At 47.0% G+C, this 19,431-nt stretch overlaps 1 protein-coding gene across 5 annotated transcripts in view; it reads left to right on the plus strand.

Moving 5' to 3' along the window:
* The window catches only part of GBF1 (golgi brefeldin A resistant guanine nucleotide exchange factor 1), a 107,148-nt gene extending 91,251 nt beyond the window's left edge, over positions 1-15,897 (plus strand). For 3 of the 5 annotated variants that reach the window (XM_071811887.1, XM_065843014.2, XM_071811889.1), the window contains 18 exons: positions 390-483; positions 3,394-3,570; positions 4,067-4,131; positions 4,233-4,356; positions 4,935-5,006; positions 6,281-6,375; positions 6,827-6,980; positions 7,191-7,413; positions 9,052-9,215; positions 9,519-9,765; positions 10,130-10,329; positions 11,302-11,452; positions 11,844-11,974; positions 12,333-12,434; positions 13,023-13,136; positions 13,381-13,558; positions 13,765-13,893; positions 14,233-15,897. In XM_071811887.1, the coding sequence (XP_071667988.1) occupies positions 390-483; positions 3,394-3,570; positions 4,067-4,131; positions 4,233-4,356; positions 4,935-5,006; positions 6,281-6,375; positions 6,827-6,980; positions 7,191-7,413; positions 9,052-9,215; positions 9,519-9,765; positions 10,130-10,329; positions 11,302-11,452; positions 11,844-11,974; positions 12,333-12,434; positions 13,023-13,136; positions 13,381-13,558; positions 13,765-13,893; positions 14,233-14,519 (2,707 nt within the window). In that variant the 3' untranslated portion in view covers positions 14,520-15,897. The remainder of the gene's footprint in view (positions 1-389; positions 484-3,393; positions 3,571-4,066; positions 4,132-4,232; positions 4,357-4,934; positions 5,007-6,280; positions 6,376-6,826; positions 6,981-7,190; positions 7,414-9,051; positions 9,216-9,518; positions 9,766-10,129; positions 10,330-11,301; positions 11,453-11,843; positions 11,975-12,332; positions 12,435-13,022; positions 13,137-13,380; positions 13,559-13,764; positions 13,894-14,232) is intronic. The other 2 variants (XM_071811888.1, XM_065843015.2) reach the window with 1 other exon arrangement.
* The last annotated feature ends 3,534 nt before the right edge of the window (positions 15,898-19,431 follow it).

Here is a 19,431-nt window from a genome sequence, read left to right on the forward strand (position 1 = left end):
ATAGTTTTAAAGCTCTGTTAACATACTGCTGTAGCCGTGACCTCTTGGAAGCTACACCTTCAACGCTACTGCCAATCTGAGCAACATTCTCTTATGTAAAGACAGGAAATGAGGATGAGGTATATTGGCTCAGGTGCAAGTGGTCTGTCTATTTAGACTTGCTTCTTGAAAGTGATCCTTGCATCAGCACAGACAAATATCAGAATGTATGGATGAGGACTGAGATTATTTGAGGGATAATAGTAGACTTCTATACATCAGCAATCATTATGAGTGGATGGAGAGCAGGTTCTAAAATGTCAACAGAGAGGCACCCTGATTTGCTGTCCTGTAAACAGACTTGTCTGTGCTGACTTATTACATTGTTTTCTGTTTTCTTCTTTCCCCAGGAAATGTGCAATGATTTCTGCCCACTATGGCCTTAGTGATGTGTTTGACAATCTCATAATTTCTCTCTGCAAGTTTACAGCCCTCAACAGTGAGGTGAGTTTTCAAGGAAAGGGAAGAAGCATGGCTTTTAGTGTATAAGAACCCTCTTCTTCTGTTAAGCAGTAATATTTGCTTATTTTAGTTATCACTGTCTCTGTAGATACCTATCAGCCCCTGCCCAGAATTTTCTGGAGAAGGCAATGAATAGTGTGTAGTGAAGTAGGACTTCATGGGACAGGTTCAAAGATGCACAATTTCCTTCTGCTCACAAGTGGCAGTTTGTGCAGGGCAGAATGCTGTGATATCTAAGTGTTTATTCCACTTACTTGATTTGAGGAGGCTTAGATCTCCCTGTGATCAAGTCAGTGATCATCCGTGATCCCAGCCAAGTTTATGCATTTCAGCTACTGAATATTTTGTTATAAGGCTTATGCAGTGCTAAGAGGGGCTGTTTTGTGAGCTGTTCTTCCAAAGTGTAGGGGCTGTGCTTCCACCCAGCATAAAGAGGTTAGAGAAACTAATAATTTGAATTGTCAGTTGGTCTGTGGAGTCTGGTAATAAGATCAGCTGCTAGCCCCACTTTTGGCAAGCCCTAAAGACCCTTTATGTGGATTGTACTGTGGGAATAAATTCAAGGTACAGTGACTGGTGTAAGCTTTTTGTACCCAAATCTGTTTGTGTGTTACAGCATCAGCCTGTTTTTCCCCAAGGTGTTGGATAGACAGTGTGTGGCAGACCATGGTTTGTGCTAAGGAGAAGATGACAGCAAGTCCTTTAAAGGGTCAGAACTCACAAAGAATCTCACAGCATTGCTCTGAGAACCAGTGCGAGACCCACAGTGAGCAGAATAGAACTGCCGCACATCCAAAAAAGAGGAAAAAAAAAAAAGAAAACAAGATCATTCAATCCTGAAATCATGGGAGTAAAAAGGCTAAGACAGCTGATTTTTTTTTTTTTCTCTTAAATCCCTTGAAGGGAGAGCAGAAAGGGAACAGTCCTGCAAAGTAATCCAGTTAATAGAGTTAGGCTGCAAGGAAATGGAATTGTTTGGACTGGGTATTTTATATCACTTGCTTTCTGGTATTGGTAGCAGTGAAAAAGTACGAGGTTGGCTATTAAAAAAAAAAAAGGAAATCCCAAGCAATGGGGTTACTTTAGATGCCCTCTCCCTCCACAGCTCACAACAGTAAAGGTGAAATACTTGATCCTCTCCAGGCATACCAGACCTTGAGACTACCAATAGATAACCCAAGTAGAGGAATGTCTGCCATGAAACAATTGTTTAGCACAGATTTACGCAGTAGAAGCAACTAGACTAAGCCCTCAGAGGCACCAGCTATTGCCAGCTGCATCCCGTCTAATTGTAAGACTGGAATCTGGAGCAGTCCAATATCTGTGTAAAGTATGTCTTTGGGTGATGACATAGAATCAGGGACTTCTGGATTTGAAGAAGGCTGTGAGTTCTTATCTTTGGCCAGATTCCAAGTACACCAATGACTTTCTGCTGTCCTAAATTCCTGTAAGGCTTGGAGACATCAGTGGAATATGACAACTGAACAAATATTTGAGAGACAGTCTGATGGAAGGGGAGAAGGAAGGACTGTCTTCAGGAGCTGAGGAGGCAAAACGAAGAGCAACTGTTAGAAAGCAAGAGAAGAACATCAAAGTGTCGCTTAGCTGCTAGTCACTTCCCAAGTTAGATCATGCTGGTGATGAGGCATCTTCTCCAAGCACTGCAATAGCTGTGCATGGCCACTTTGGTTTAAAGAAGAGGAATGGAAAGGAACATGGAGGAGGATTAAGTGATTTAAGAAGAGCAAGTACACTACTTCTTGATCCACAGTTAAGACTGATACTGACTTAGTGTATAAGTAGTAGAAAAACCCCTGTATGTTTTAATTTGGTGTTGTGACTTGTTGCTACAGTGCAAAACCAGGCATATTAATGTTTGTACTCTGAAACTTCAGTGATGTATGTATTTGTGTGCTTTCTCCATACCAACAATGGAAAAAAAAATGAGCTGTCACATTTCTGCCAGACCTTCAGATTGGCACTTCTAATGGAGTTTACCTCTAAATTCAAAGACCCATTTTGATAATAGTTTTACCAGCAGTTCGACTGAAGCAAGAATTAGTTTTTCTGAACTTAGGGTCTGAGGTTGGAAGAGCCACACTTTCAGTCCATCCTAGCTCCTGTCTTCTCTTTCCTTTCCTGATGAATAAGTATGTGTTTTGTCCACATAAGCAAGAGAATGACAAAGCCTGTCTCGCGTCAAAATGAACATTGCAATGAGCTTAAGTAACTGTAGAAAGATGGAGCATGTTACAGGGTCTGATACTAGCTCATGTGGTTGTTGGGTTTTTTCTTGTTTTGACAGCATACATGAGTTGGTTTAAATGACTTAGCACACTTCTTTTGTATTTTGAAAAGCTGTGAGTACATTGAACAGATTATGAGGAATTATGATCCAGCAGTTATTGGTAGAGACAGTATGTCTGGGTTCATCGCTCTTACTTTGAATCTTGCTGCTAAGTAGTGGTAGGAGTAACTTTGCAAGTCTGTAAAGCTTTTGATCATAGTTTCTTTCTCTAACAGTAGAGCAGAGTAATTGGTGCTTCCAGAGGAGATGTGATACTTTTTGTAGAAGGCTTTGATCCTGGAATGAGTTCCCATAGCAGAATAAAATACTGTTAGTGAGTTTTCAGCAAACATTTTCAAAATATTCTGTATTGTTGTTCTTCTTGGAAAGCTTATGTCTAGGTAGCTCAGTGATTCAGCTTGTACCAGGTAAGCTGTCTTTGTCCTTGTATGTGTGCAAAGTGAATATGAGCTGAGGAGTTATCCAAGCATCATACAAAGAATTTTTGTCTTTCCCGTAACCAGTTCTGAACAGTCTGCCCTAATTTGTGTAGAAAAGAAAACATCTCTTGCTGATGGATTGCCACCCCCTCTTCTTCCCTGCAGTCTATTGAGAACCTGCCCACTGTTTTTGGAAGTAATCCCAAGGCCCATATTGCAGCGAAGACTGTGTTTCACTTGGCCCATCGCCATGGTGACATTCTGCGGGAAGGCTGGAAAAACATCATGGAGGCCATGCTACAGCTTTTCCGAGCAGAGCTGCTGCCCAAGGCTATGGTGGAGGTAACAACAGCTGGCCCATGTGTAATTGAGGAGTAGGGAGGTGGGAAGCTGGTTTTTCATAGAACCAGGTCAAAGGGAAGGAGAGCTCTGTTGCAAAGGCCTGGCTTGGGTAAAGTGTGTAGAGAGCTAGAAAGGCTGCAAAGGGCTTAGTGTTCAAGTTATCTGCAACCTCCAGCTTCTTTTATAGGGTTTCATTTTTTCCTTATTCTACTTTTTATTGGATTTGAGAAATTCCAGTATTACTTGAACAGATTTGAGTATTGTGCAGAAAAGGGACATGCTGATAGGCATGAAGTATTAGAGTACAGCATTGGTATTGCCAGGTAGGGGTGGCACTTTACTGAAGGGCTGAGGGGGTGAAGAGCTGAGGTTCACTGCCTACACATGAGCAGTTGGGTGTAGTGTTTCATCACTGAGTGAAACCTTACAGGGTTTAGGGGGAAGGCTACAAAGAAGCAGACAGTTGATTATATCCATGTTCTTGTCCGTCTTCCAGGTTGAAGATTTTGTGGATCCTAATGGTAAAATCTATCTGCAACGTGAGGAAACACCATCTAACCGGTAAGTGGTATAGATTGCCCAGGCAGTCCTTTTGGTACCAAAGCTGGAGAATAATATGATTTCTTGTTTTCTTACTAATGATGGTGCCTTCTGAATTGCAGTGGTGAATCTACAGTCCTGAGTTTCGTGAGCTGGCTCACCCTCAGTGGAACAGAGCAATCTGGTATGAGAGGGCCATCTACAGAGACACAGGAGGCAAAGCGAACGGCTCTGGAATGCATAAAGGTAACATACAGGCTGTAAAAGAACCTGCTTTTTGTTTGTGATGGCAGTACTATATGGATAACAGGTAACAGAAGCATAAACATGTATGTTTCTAGACAGTATTTTAGGTTCAAGAGGATTTGGGAATTGTAAGAGCATATCTGCATTGACAGCTAGAGGGTCTTAATGTGCTGTTTCGCACAAATGTAGTAACAAATGAAAACAGGAACGATCCCCCACATGAAGCTGGGATCTGCCTTTGGCATCGCAGTCCTGTAGTTGTCGACAAATTAATAAATTCTCAAATTACTGATCTTTTCCAGTACCATGTTAAAGCACATGGTGCCAACAAAATCTGAACCTGGGGTTTGAGCAGTATGTGGACAGAGGAGTTATCTGTTAAAATCTGTCTAGCACAGGTCAGGTCTGTTAAAGGTAATTCATGTTAAAGGAATAGACTACTGGCAGGAGTTTTTCTCCAGATAACTGTTAAAGCCACTATCTGTATCTCTCCTGGAAACAAGCAGTGTTTCTGGAGGATCTGTTTGTTTGCTTTCCTCATCCCCCAGATGGACAGTCCTCTTTTCTGTCTTTTGCAGCAATGTGATCCTGAGAAGTTGATCACAGAAAGCAAATTCCTCCAACTTGAATCCCTCCAGGAGCTCATGAAGGTGAGAGAGATATTGGGCAAGGGACTGGACTGGCGATGGAATAAGTATGCTATGCACGATCATGGATATTTGCTGTGTACTCACCGAGCTACTCTGTTCCTGAAGGAGGTTTTGGACCTATTTGGGATCCAAAACCAGTCATTAGTTCAGCTGTTACATGTAACTTGTGTGCTGGCAGCCACAATTGTTTTAGTAGTAGAGGAAGAATTAAATTGTGGAATGCATTGTAAAAACCTTGAGGAAGTCATGGTAAGTGTTTGAAAATATGTGTAGCTCTGTGTAGGAGTTTAAGGTTATGCGTTTTCATCTTTTCTGGTGTGCTGTGTGCCTAATGAGAGCATTTTAAAAAGCCACTTTAAAGGCAAGAGATGTACAGAAATATTTGTCTCTGTACCCCTAGGTCATGTGGTAAGACTGGACTCTCTAGTCTTTGGGCTAGAGAAGCTCCCCTCCCTGGGGGAGGGTAGGTAGTTACCTGGTTCTAGTAGTGGCTTCTCAGGCTAGTGTGGAGTTTGAGACCACTTCAGGGTATGGAAAGAGTCTGACTGCTCTCACCTTTTCCAAAAGCAAATAATGCAATGCACCCCTTGCAGAGATGCTGTGTGAGCTGGCAGTGTGTGTTGCCTAATGGCTCCTTAAAGGGCAAGTGCCTTTCTCTTCAGGCTGCTGTAATTGCAATTCCCTGGCTTCATCAATAGGATGCATGACATTATTGAGGCTTGTGCTAAAACAAAGGAAAGGTTTATTTATCGAGGCTTGCTGCAGTGTTTCTAAAATAAAGATGATAATTGAGTAAACCCCAAAGAACTTAAAACAGCTAAAGCAGAACTTGCTGCAGAAGTGGTGACTCAGTTTTTGTTTGCAGTGTCAGTTCCAGGGGAGCACTATGCTCCCTTCATATGCAAGCTTATGGCTTATGGCTTGAGAGGAATAGTTGCAGTATTCGTAGTAATTCCTAACTATGTCTTGCCTTTTCCATATTTCACGTATTCTTAGCAAGAAGCTGCTGGCTTTCAGAATTCTTCTCCATCTGAGAGACTTTGTCAGAGTCCAATATCTTTTAAGTTCCTATTACATCTTGCATGATAAAAAAACCCAAATTTTCCATGTATTTAGCTTGACCTCTGTCCAAAGCATTTTTGATAAACTATGCCTGAGCTCACCAGGCAGCAGAGTACAGTTTTGCCCAGACTCAGAGCATTCTGTTGGTCTTCATTTGTTGGTCCCCTAGTCTGGGGGGGTTGTGATTCACAAACATTTCCTGGCTTTTCTAGGCTCTAATCTCTGTGACTCCTGATGAGGAGACATATGATGAAGAGGATGCTGCCTTCTGCTTGGAGATGCTTCTGAGGATTGTGCTGGAGAATAGGTACGACCTTGAAATACAGGCAGATTCACTGTAAATGTCCCTGCTTTACTGCAGCTGCTGCCTGGGTCCAGGGAGTGAGTTCCTTATGTGCTTGATTTGCCAGCTGAAGCAGCATGTGGCTGTAATTTCAGGACTTAGCAATTCCACTCTTGTATGTGCAAACAGAGGGGTTATTCGCCCAGGAATTATTGCTTGATATCCTGAGGTTTGGAGAACATAAACTAAACTCTGGAGGGAGAATTCTCCCACCTGATTGCTTTGTAAGTAATGAAGTAAATAAGAAATTTGATGGCTTTGTTCTTTCTATGTGTCTGTTCTTACATCTCCTGGCTGGAGTTTTTCATTAAAATGAAAAAGTACTGGGTTGTCTGTAGTTCTGGGAGAGGTAGCTGTATCGCTCTTATCTCATGTCCTTTCATCCTGCCCTTTCCCTCCTCCGTGTTGTGGCTAGGGACCGTGTGACCTGTGTCTGGCAAACTGTCCGAGACCACCTCTATCACCTCTGTGTCCATGCGATGGAGTTCTGCTTCTTGGTGGAGAGGGCAGTGGTGGGGCTGCTGAGACTGGCAATTCGGCTCCTTCGTCGGGAAGAAATCAGCGCGCAGGTAAGAGATTTTCAAAAGTCAGTTGCTGGGGGTTTTTGGCTACATCTGACAACACAGTAAACAAATTATCATTGGATAGGCCCACATTTAACCTGTCTGTGCTGCAGGTAGTTACAAACAGCAGTTGTAAGTAGCTCTAAATAAATGAAGGGGGACTTTGCTGGAGTCTAAATAACAGGGTCTGTTATTCTTCATTCCTCCTCTGGCCAGGTTCTCCTCTCCTTACGTATCCTGCTCATGATGAAGCCAAATGTGCTGTCCAGAGTTAGCCATGAGGTTGCCTATGGCCTCCATGAACTCCTGAAGACCAATGCTGCCAACATTCACTCTGGGGATGACTGGTACACGCTCTTCACCCTTCTGGAGTGTATTGGGTCTGGGGTGAAGCCGCCTGCAGCCCTGCAGGTTACAGCAAGGGCAGATAACGACACAGGTAAGACAGGCCAGCCTTTGCTAGGAAATATGATGCCTGCCTGCCAGATAAGCAGCTGCTTCCTCAAGCTTTTCAATTAGCAAAGGGGACTGCAAGAAAACAAAGCTGATATTAAACTACATTAGCAAGATTAAAGACCAGCACCTGCTGTTCACTCCTACCCCTTGGTCTGTCCCCATCTCTATTCTGCCATCTCTTCCTTCTCCGTGAGCAGCGGTCCAGGTGCCAGTCCCTGGGGGAGCAGTGGGAGGAAAACTGATATCAGTTGTAGCAGCTGTAGGAGGTCTTTGCTCTACCCAAAGAGCATTTTCTGCTGGTTGTGGTCTGATGCCTTGGGTAATACAGCCTTAATCTCTCATCTGAGTGTGTAATGTAAGCCCAGCTGTTGTTCCTCTCATACTTGCTACTTTTGTGGGACTGATGCTTTTCTGTCACCATTTTAAGGATCTCATAAAGGGAGTTGCTCTTTAAAATTCTGTTTCCAAATCCATTTGTGTTCAGAGTGCCTGAACCATCCCCACAGGACTAACTTACTATTTCCCACCTCTCTTGCCTGTGTTAGAAAGACAGTCTTTTCAGCAGACTGCTCCTGTTTTGCTTTAGCCAACTGGCAATGTGTTTGAGGCTGACAGCCTCAGACTTTTACAGCAAACAGCAAGAAAAGGCCAGAAGCCTTTGTTTTCCTCTGCTTTTCTAGAACTTCCTTGCTAGGTCCTGACGCTTTGTGCTAGACAGATGGGAGAAACCTGGATTTATCTGCAAAACCTCAGTGGCCTTTGTCATCTGGGCTAATGCTGGGCTATCTTCTCCCATTTTGTTTTTAACTGCTTCTGTCTTTGCCGATTGAACAAACTACTTGACTGTGGCACCGTGCACATCATAACTTTCCTTCTCTTTACCTCCCTCTGAAAATGTTGCACTGTGTTCACAGCAAGTCTGTCTCTCTGCTGGGCAGTTTCTAGATAATGTCAAATGACAGAATTATTTTTTGCTTCTAAATAACATTATGTCAGTAGCTTAAGTTTTGCCCCTCACAAAGATTTCTGGGCTTGGGCCACGTGGAATTTAAGCTTATCCTAAAGGTCAAAGAAGGTAGATCTGACAGATGTGGAACATGCTAATGTGCATTGCTGTTCACAAGAAAGACTTGACCAGTATTAGTGTGGAGCTGAGCGACTCCAGAGGCCCAACATGAGTCACGTCATTCCATGCTGTGCTTCTGGAGTTGTTTTGGCTGAACCTGGCACCTCCAGTAGTTCTTAAAATGTGTGGTACATCTGATTCTTCCCCCAGGATCAAAGCATTGGACAACCCACCCTTTTTAAATCCGTGATCAGGCTGACAAGTGATGTAGTAGAGCATGGAAAGCCCTTCCCTCTGAAGGGGAAAGCCAAACGTACCTACAGGGGAGAAACAGTGTCAGAGTTGCGTTTCCTCCTGTTTCCTGTGCACACTCCTGTCATAGTTGTTCTTACTTTCAGAGGAGGAGAGGCCTGGCCCAGTTTCTTCCAGGGCCCACAGGTGGTTCCTAGCTGATGCTGATCTGACTAATTGGAATTGCTTCTGCCTTATCCACAGCTACTCTTCAAAGTTCTTGATTTGGCCTTGGTCTACAAATCTGTGCCTTTTGTCTTGAAGGTGCTCAGTCAGACAGCGAAGTCTCCTCCTCCTGTCATCCAAGTGACATGAGCCTGGACCGTGGCTACACCTCTGATTCAGAGGTATACACAGACCATGGGAAACCAGGCAAGATGCATCGCTCGGTGACAGATGTGGATGTCATGAACAGTGGCTGGCTAGTGGTGAGTAGTCCATGGGCTTCTGGTGCCTAAAGAAGACTACTAGCATGGTTGTGGGCAGAGGATGTGGTCAGGAGAGAAAGAATAAGACAGTAGAAAAGAGAGCTACGATGAGCTGACAATGTGAAGAGAGGGGATGAGATACAGATGGACAGGAGAAAGCTTGGAGGCAAATGAGGAAGAAAGGGAAATGGATCCTACAGAAATGTTACCTGTTGGCTTCAGAAGAAAAAGCCTTGCAGTGTGTGCGTGAGGTGCTGTTTGTTATGCTGCCCTCTCCTGCTACCCTCTTGCTGTGCCCTGCAGGTGGGGAAAGATGACATCGACACCTCCAGATCCACTGCTGGGCTCAGCAGGCTGGGACCATCTCCTCTTGTCAACCAGTACAGCCTGACTGTGGGGCTGGATTTGGGCCCACATGACACAAAGTCTCTCATGAAGTGCGTAGAGTCCCTGTCCTTCATTGTGCGAGATGCTGCCCATGTTACACCTGAGAACTTCGAGCTCTGTGTCAAAACCATCCGCATCTTTGTGGAGGCGAGTCTGAATGGGGGTAAGATGGCCTTTGGTTTGACAGTTAGGATTGGGCTTGGGGTGGCCAGTCAGCAAGAAGTGTGAAGTATACTGTTAGGGAACAAGAAGAGTGTCCTGGCTCCTGCTGGAAGGGGGGCCTTATTCTTATCCCTCTCTCTCTGGGATGGAGGGGAGGTCTGGAGCTGAGGTGAAAGTAGCAGTATCAGCTGTCGCTGAAAGCTGTTCCTGAGGGGTGCTGGGTACCTCTTCAAGCGGGTAGTTGTTACTTCACAGGACAGGAACCACCACTGGGGATATCAAAAGGTGGCTGCTGTGTATGTTCAAAGGCAGAAGATTTTGTGGTGGAGTGTGTGTATGGTACATTGCTGCCTTTCACTTTCTAGGCTACAAGTCCCAGGAGAAGAGGGGTAAGAGCCACAGGTATGACAGTAAATCCAGTCGGTTAAAAAAAAAGCCAAAGGAGAGCTCCACACGGCGATCACGGGTCTTAACCCAGCACCAGGCGCACACGCACAGCGATGAGGACGAGGATGAGACCATCCCTGCCAGCTACCACACTGTGTCTTTACAGGTTAGTCAGGACGTAAGTATAGCAAGGATTTCCTCCTCTCCTTTCCCATACTTGGGGCCTTGCTAGGGAGTCGCTGGGATTCTTTGTGTGGGGTGAGGGTGTCTGCATCCCAGCTTAGTGGGCACTAGGTGGCAGAGGGTGGCTCTGGTGGCAGTGTGTGGCTCTGCAGTGAAAGAGCAAGGCTGCAATTTGGACAGGCAGAAGCAGAACAGCAGTGGAGAGGGAAATCCTGAAAAGCGAGGAGTTCTGGTGCTGCGAGTCAGTATAGTAGGTAAGGTGGATGTGAGTCAAGGGCATTTGGAGGGATGAAGTTCCTATGGGGTTAGTGGGGAGTCTGGCAGGGCGTCTTAGCTTGTGGAGAGGGAGAAGTCCTGTGGGCTGAGGCACTGGGATTTCAAGTACAGAGGACTGGCATGAGGGAGTCATTTCTTCCTCTAGCTGGTATTTCAAAGGTGTGAAGGCACAGGCCTGCTGACTGCTGGGCTGTTGGACCTCAGTTCAATAGTAAAATTAGTGGAATGCTGTCATTTGTCCATATGGAGCTGTTCTGAAGGAGCTTTGCATGTGCTTCATGCTTTTTTGTTAAAAAAAAAAAAAAAAAAAAAAAAGACAGAGATTTGTCCCTGGACAGCAGAGCTGAATCACAGGGTTCCTCCCCCTGCTTAGAAAAGTCAACGCTCTGTGCCAGGAAAAGCTCCATTCTTTCTCCTGGCAGGACTGGTATGCTGTTCCTTGAAGATGGGATTGACATGGCTACTGAACTGACACAAACATTGCTGAAGATGCCCAGCACTTGGCCACTTAGGGAGGGCACAGGTAGCAGGGCCTCACACCATGTCCAGAGCTTTATATGGTTATGTACTTACAGGAAGCAGGCTTGAGTAGCTGTGAGCCTTTCAGTATTGCTTTGGGGAAGAGCAGAGACCAGGATTGCTTCAAAAATTTAGATCCTATATGTTGTTTAATGTGATGCTTGACTTGCAGCTCCTGGACCTCATGCACACCTTGCACACACGAGCAGCCACCATCTACAGCTCCTGGGCAGAGGAGCACCGCCATCTAGAGACAGTGGGGAGGAAAATCGAAGCAGATTCACGAACACTGTGGTCCAACTGCTGGTGTCCTTTGCTACAAGGTAAAGCCATCCCCTTGTGATGAGAGTGAACAGAGACACATCCAAAATAATGGTGGCACTCAGGAAAGCTGAGGAGCCAAGAACTTAACTGCAGAAAGCAGGCAGAGGTTGTTTTTAGGGTCTACTGTAATTGAAAAAGAATTTGGATCAGATCTGGAAAGGTATCTTTAGCACGGGTTAGCTGCCAGCTTGCTTCTGGACCTGACGCTGGATTCCCAGTGTGTGGCTTGGAACAAGTATAATCCTTTTTCTTGTTATTCTTTTTTTTTTTTTTTTTTTTTTTTTTTAACCCAGAGCATGTTTGATCTTTGTTAAACTTTTCACTCTAGACTGGGGAAGTAGGGATCTGACACTTTCACCATAGGTTTTTCCATGAATCCCTCACTTGCAGGTATTGCCTGGCTGTGCTGCGATGCCCGACGCCAGGTACGGATGCAGGCACTCACTTACTTGCAGCGGGCCCTCCTGGTCCATGACCTGCAGGCCCTGGATGCCCTGGAATGGGAGTCCTGCTTCAACAAGGTAACCTCCTGGCTGGGCTGGGCATGTAGGCAGGACAGCATTGTCATGGAGAGCAAAGCTGTGTGCAGGAGTGGCAGAATGGTGGCTATTTCAGTACTGTCTTCGTGAGCAACTGGTTCACAACAGACAAGGTGTTCCCTACTCTAATCCCGTGAAAAGTTCCTTTCTGCTTGGGATTCTGAAACAGCCTCATGGACTATTGAAATAAATCAACTCATTTCCACTTCCCATTGCTTCTCCCATGCTCTGTGCCTAGAAGCCACCAATCCCAAAAGCCAATTCCTTCCTGTAAGGCTGTCTATGCAGATCTCATCAGTCATTTTTAAGCTCTGAAATATCAATGTGTCTGACCCAACAGGTGCTGTTCCCTCTGCTAACCAAGCTACTTGAGAACATCAGCCCAGCTGACGTTGGTGGAATGGAAGAAACTAGGATGAGAGCCTCAACACTTCTTTCCAAGGTGAGTGTGCCCCTGCTGCCTGAAAGCTCAGAAGAAGACATATGTCTGAAGAAAACCAAACTGTTTGCTGTATTGGCTTCCTAGCATCCCTGATCTGCATGGGTGTCAGTTTGCTGGTTTGACTGTCTTCAGTGCTGGGCTTTTCCATCATCTTCTGCTGTTGGGACATGCCTTCTTTCCAGAACTGTATCCATGATCCTGACCTCTGGAAAAAATGTCAGGAAGGAGATTGTGGTTTCATGAAGGCTGAAGAGGGAAGTATTTCACCTGGCACTAGTTAGAGACAGTCTGTTCTAACGGTGAAATTATGCATGTCACAAGCTGATAGTACTGACCTAGGGCAGAGGGTCTGGGAGGACTGGCAGACGTGGTGATGCAGACTGCAGTAGCCTCATGCCAAGGAGACAAGATCCACTCCTCTACATGTGCAGCTCAGAAGCGTGGAGGCCTCTGGTGTCTGCAGGCTGGGCCTGTGCGTGCTCCCAGCCTGCCACAGGGAGGGGGATTCCAGATTTGCAAGACTGGCTTATCAAGCTGTGAGCAGCAACCCTGATATTACTTGTTGATAGTAGCTGTGTTTTTTTCTAGGTGTTCCTACAGCATCTCTCCCCACTGCTCTCACTGACCACCTTTGCTGCCCTGTGGCTGACAATCCTGGACTTCATGGACAAATACATGCATGCTGGCTCCAGTGACTTGCTGGTAAGGTGCTGAAAGTGATACTGCAGTGCTTTGAACAACTATTCATTGGTTTTAACCTTATAAACTTGAAAGGTGGTTTTTGTTTTTGTTCTTGATTTTAACCTTTTAATCCTTCCAAAACCATTTTGTTCCATGTTCTCTCCCCGTGTCCTCTTGTTTCCAAGGCAGCCCATCAGCTGTTTTAAACTTTTGTTCATTGCTATATGTCCATTCTCTGTGTCCTGAGGAGTGTCTCTGATTACAGCTGGAGGCCATTCCAGAGTCTCTGAAGAACATGCTGCTTGTAATGGATACAGCTGGAATATTCCACAGCGCTGACTCTCGGACAGGATACTCGGATCTCTGGGAGATCACCTGGGAGCGGATTGACTGTTTCTTACCTAGGCTGCGAGATGAGCTCTTCAAACAGACAGTCATCCAAGGTACAAGGGGCTGAGAAACCTTAAGAAAACTGGTCTTGGACCAAGTGCTTGCACCTTGTCCAGTACCCAGCTGCCATAGTGCCTGGGGGCTGATGAAATGGTGGGTGCAGGAGGCTGTTGGAGCTTGGCACAAGGAGGCCAAACTGAGAGAGGGCAAAGGAGTTGGCAACTGGTGTGTGGGCTCACTGCTTGTTTTGTTTTCCTAGACCCTGTCCCCAGCATACCAATGGAGCAGCAGCATCAGAAATCAATAGTGCCCCCCTCTCCTGTGGGGGATGTGAGACCGGCCACCCACCTGGCTCCTTTGGAGAAGCCCTGTGAAGTGGGTGCCAGTGGTGAGTCCTGTTTGCTTCTTTCTGGAATCATCTTCCCAGTATGCTGGCATGGATCTGCTTTTCCTTGGTTTAGCATGATCTACAGTGACCAGGTCTCTGGTGTTGTAGAACTGTTTTGCTTCCATATGGACAGGTTGTGGCCTTCTTGCTGAGGCTACTGGGGTGGGCAGAGCTTGGGACAGAATGCCTGTGATAGGTGTCTGCCCCTCAGGGCCTTGCATGAAGGTAGGTGGAAGGGGCAAGTCTGAAAAGGCCCCTTCAGCCCTGCTGAGCTTTGAGCTGAAGGGTGACTTTGTCAGGGCCTGTGTAAGGATGTATTTTGTCTCTTCCTTCTTCCAGAGTCTGAGAGAGCCGCTGCACCTGCCTCGCCCACCATCAGCACCTCTGCCTCTCCTTCTTTCCCAGCATCAGCTCCAACAAAGACAAGCCCCGTTACAGACATACCTCCTACGACAGCACAGCCACCACTCATCCTGCAGCCTCTCGCCTCTCCCCTGCAGGTTGGGGTGCCACCTATGACTCTGCCAATCATTCTCAACCCAGCCCTAATTGAGGCCACTTCTCCTGTTCCCCTCTTAGCTACTCCACGGTCCACTGACCCCATGACAACCTCTGAAGTCAATTAGTTTGAGGGTGTCTTGAGAACTGTCTGCTGAGGAAGTTCTGTGGGTAGAGGGTGCTGGCCAAATGTTCTCTGATAGCAAGCATGTTTACTTTAGAAGGTGATGCTAACCTGAGCAGAAGGGCTGCTGCCACAGTACTCTTGGAGCATGTCACATTCTGTTCACATCTTGGGACAGCCACCTAGAAATCCCTGTCTTCTTGGAGGAATGCCCAGTTTCACTGACCAGTCTCCTTCCTGCCTTCACAATCTCAGGGGCCAGGCAATTCCCACACCCAGCAGCGTGGGACCAAGCTGCCACCAGTTCATCTGGTGAAGAGGGAAAACTCTGTGAGGTCACACCAGAGAGAGGCTGCAGTACAGGACTGACTATCAGATTATTCAGTCCAGTCCCTGGACAATTCTCCAGCCATTCCCTAGCTTTCTTGCCTGTGCTTCTGGTTGCACTGCTTTGTTTGGGCTCTGGGCATGCCTGGGTTTAGCAGGTTGAGAAATTTGTGTAGAAATGTGGATGCTTACAGTGCAGCTCCCAACTTGTTGCATAGGGCTTCTTGTCTGCTGTAGCCACATGCTTGCTTTCTGCAGCACAGATCACAGCAATCCCCATGCCAGACAGGGAGCAAGGGAGCCCGGTAGGGGCAGTGCTGTGTTCCTCCCTCCTCCTGTAAATGTAATTGGGGTTTCTGGTTGGAGACAGCAAATTCAGAAGGCTCTGCCTAGTTGAGCAGATGAGAAGGAAACACAGAGTCCTGTGAGCTGAGAGCAGAGCACCATGGCCATCTCTCCAACAGCACTTGGGGAGCCTCACCCCTGGGGTGCACAGCAGTGCTGTGTTGTCCACTACTCACTATGTTGGCCTCTTAGTGTCCAGCCCCATTCCTTAGAACATCCTCTTCAGCTAGAGAAGATGTGGGGATCTGTGGCACCTGATGACAAATGCCCAGAAAGTCTGCTCTGCTTTCTCTTGGAAGCTCTGCAGAGACTGCACTCCTCTGCATCTTCTGGTTGTTGGGAGCCCACCGCCTTCTCCACCTAAAACATCCCTGCAGCTGAGGCCCTGGTAGTCATTCTAGTGCTTCTGCCTTGCAGCAAGGATGTCCTGCTCTTCCACGCCCTCCTGCCCAGAGCAGAGCTGGCTGCCTGGCAAGCGCTGCATCTCTGTTCTTCCTCCTCTGTCTATTAGTTGGCTAAATTCTCAAGAATACCAATCTTGGAAATCTCACTGGTGACTGGCAGGGGCATGGGTGGGACTCCAACCCAGTTTATACTGTACTGAGAGGATCCTATGGTTGGGGTGAGAGTACAACCAGTGTACATACAGGGTAAATGGCTATAAATCCAATGGACTTTTTACAGTGTAATAAATGCATCCTGTAAATTAATGCTTCGGTGTTGCACTCCTTTTCTGTCATGGTTCTGCGGATCAGAGCTTTGGGAAGAGAGTTCAGCTGTCAAGGTGCTGTGCTCAGCTGCCAGCCCCCTGGCTTGATACACCAGGATCCTCCAACAGTGTGCTCAGTGTGCGGGGAGCACGGGGGGAGTTGCCCTAACAAATGGTCAGCTTGTGGTGGGGCTACAGTGGAGGGTGGCCATCAAGGGGCTAAGCAGTAATGGCTCCCATCGTGGGCAAAGTAGAGCAGTGACAGTGAGATTGCTGCTCTTTCTGGCAACCGTTTAGATTCAGCTTTAAAATTTCTGGTGTTATGTTGGTATCTGCTCATGCATCGCCAGGACTGAGGGCAGAGACCAGGGCTACAGAGCAGGTGCTCTGCAGCAACTCATTGCATAGCCAGAACATGGACCTTGGTGACAACCTGGCTGACTTTGGAGAAAGGAGCATTTTCTGTCTGAGGAAGAAATTCTCATTTCTGCTGACAGGATTTGGACTTCAAGAGGGCATGAGACATCCTGGGCTCTTCCAGGGCTACTGCTTGCTGTGGATATGGACAACCACACATACTTTCCTCCTGATATATTACACTTTGTCTTGTGGCAAGATCCACGCAGTGCCATGGTGTCCGTAGAGCTGTGTGAGGTACCAATGCCTTCCCTATCACAAGGATTCCGAGAGACTCCTATGGGCCTGATAAGGGGTTTAAAAACTTGGAGTTTGTTTGAATTGCATGAGTGAAGATCTAAATATTGCGTAATGGAAGAGTAATGTGCATACTAGGAAAGTCCCGTTAATAAATCCTGGTTCCCCTACCCCATATCCACCATTCCTGGCATATTTTCACTACTGCAGCCTTCTCTTCTTCACCTTCCGTTGCTTTCAGATTGTGTCCTTCCAGCCCTGGGATGTTTTCATTCATGTATTCAAGTCCTTGTGCTGCCCGTGGCCCTGTATCCAACCTGCGTGTATCTTCTGTTTCTGAGCCTTTGCTTCTATTTACAGCTGTGTTTTTCTGAGCTGTCTCCAAAATGCTTGCTGAAACCTTTAGATGATTAACTCTGCAAACCATTGCTCAATTGTCAAGTGTCTTGATGTCAGCACTATTGCCCTCTGATCCCCAGATGGTCCTTCGACTTGTGGTGTGGTGTCAGCTAATGGCAAAGCTCAGTTTTTCCCACTGCCTTCAGGCAGTTGTTTTGGGGGATGCTGTGTTTTAAACTGTGTTTGCAAACCCAGTTCCTACGGGGAGCACTACAATTTAATTCAGACAATTGTGGTACAAAGCAAAAGCCACCCAAGGAAACTGCAGGAAGCAGGACTGGACTGGAATGGAAAGAATGTTGGCTGGAAAGACAGACAGACTTGCACTTTAAACAGTTTTCACTAGACTGTAAATAGGAATGGACTGGGAAAAAAATCTTTTAATGTTGTTTAGATTTTGCAATAATGAGGTTTTTTGTGTTATAGAGAAAAAATAGCAGGGAAAATGTTTGAACTGAAAGGAGACCAGAATCAACTAACAGGTGGCATGTGCTGCGATACGTATTTTTATCAATAAGTCTCTTGACCTCGATTTGTAACTTAAAATACATGAAAGACAGTCATATCACCAGTGGCTGTTGATGAAGAGTGGTGTTCACAACACTGTCCTTCAGGTTTGTCCCAGCATATACTTTTTCTAGTCTTGGACTTCTCATTTTTATGGGTCTGACTCACTGTTTTCCAGAAGCGGCTGGACAGACATCACCTAGTTTGGATTTACGTACCTCTTCTCTTCCTATTTACATCTAGAACTTCGCCATTGAAACAGAAGTAAGTGTTGGTATTTAGTGTGTATTAGTAGGAGGGGTCACTGGGAAGTTGGTGTTTTCCGCCTAGGTGTGAAGGTTCCTAGTGGGAGAAAGCCCTAGTGAAAGATAAACCCTGACTGAAAAATATAAATTTGGCACTGAAACTTGCGAAACTGAAGCAATGTTGCTTTTAGATTAAATTTTTAAATGCTCAGATTCAGATTTTAAATTGAATCGAGCATACTCAGAAGACCTGGTCTGTAGTAAAGATCTCCATTAAGTATTTTCCAACAGTGAGATGGCTTTTTTAGGAGTTACCCTCACTCCTAGAAGTGCCAGCTGTTTGAACTCCTGGAAAAAAATGCTTCTGTTATGGAGCCTGTGCCCCGCTCCGCCCCACGGTGTGGCAGGCAGCCCGGGGGCTGTACCGTGCACCTCATGGCCTGGGAGCAATCTGAGCCCCGCCAAGGCTGCTGGAGGTGGCAGCAGCTGTGCTGCTGGCCTGGTGCCCACCACCCTGGCCAGCATTGTTCCCACTGCCTCTGTCCCTGCGGCCATGGGGGCTGCTGCGACAGGGAGGGCCTGGCCCCCTGCCTGCCGGTAGGCAGATATGCAGGGGCAGCTTTGGGAGCATGACCCGCTTGGGAGCGAAGCTCTGGAGTGCAGTTCCTGCAGCGGAAGGTCGGGGAACTGACATGCTGAACAGCAAGGAGAGACCCTCAAGCCTGCAAGGAGGCTGCCCGGAGTGCGAGTCAAAGGGGTCCCCCAGACTACAAGTTCCAGTGTGCAACATGACTCCTCCAGTTGCATAACCTGCACCCTGGCTCCAGTGAGGTGGTGAGGTGGTGGGTGGCTGGAGCTGTTTGTCCCCCAGGCCAGGGCAAGGGCTGTTCCCCAGCAGCTCATCTCTGCAGAAGGGAAGCTGCGGGCTCCATGGGCACCAGCCACTCTGGGGTCAAGGGGCGTGTGCACCTTTTGGCTACACCAAATATTTTGAGGCTTGTAAACACATGCCCATAAGCAGCGGCAGAGTGGGGTAGTGGATTATTGCTGAGTTACTGATAGTGAAATGGGGCTGCCATAGTCTTCCCGCAGCCTGGCAGCTCTGCCAGGCAAAGTTGTGCTTCATCTTCTCAAGTTTCCCACTAAAGAAAAATGTAGATTTCTCAGGGCAGCAGGGTTGGTGGGTGGCTGCTAAACTTAATCCCTAGTTGAGCCATTTATAGACAGTGTCTGCAAAAGCTGAGGTCACCCTTACCAGGTCAGGATGATACATGTGGTGGCTTGCAGTGTGTGTGGGTCAGCCAAGGTGTCACTAGCCCTTTGGTGAGAGTGCAAGATCAGGCCTAAACCTTGTCCTCGGAGGGAAAGGCTGAGCTTATGTTAAACCTTCTTCCCATGAGGAAGAAAAGGGGACTGAGCACGGTCTTCTCCTCCTGGACATTACCCAGCACTGTAGCTAAGGTGGTGCCCTTTGGGCTTATGCTTGCTGGAGGAGCCCACGGCCCCGTCGACACAGGCACAGGGACAATGTTAGGCACAGAGAGCACATCACTGGGGAGGGGGAGAGTCCTCAGCGCCCTGCAGCCAGCAGCTGCAGTAGCCTTGGCAAAGGCCACTCCAGGCTGCAGCGCCAGGGAGGGCTGTTTGCTGCGGGGCGCTGCCCCAGCGTCCCCTTTGCGCTGTTGTTGCCGAGCAGGAGCCTGTCCCTCCACCCCGGCTGTGTCCTGCGC

The sequence above is a fragment of the Patagioenas fasciata genome, chromosome 8, assembly GCF_037038585.1.
Source record: "Patagioenas fasciata isolate bPatFas1 chromosome 8, bPatFas1.hap1, whole genome shotgun sequence".
In the NCBI taxonomy this organism is placed as follows: Eukaryota; Metazoa; Chordata; class Aves; order Columbiformes; family Columbidae; genus Patagioenas; species Patagioenas fasciata.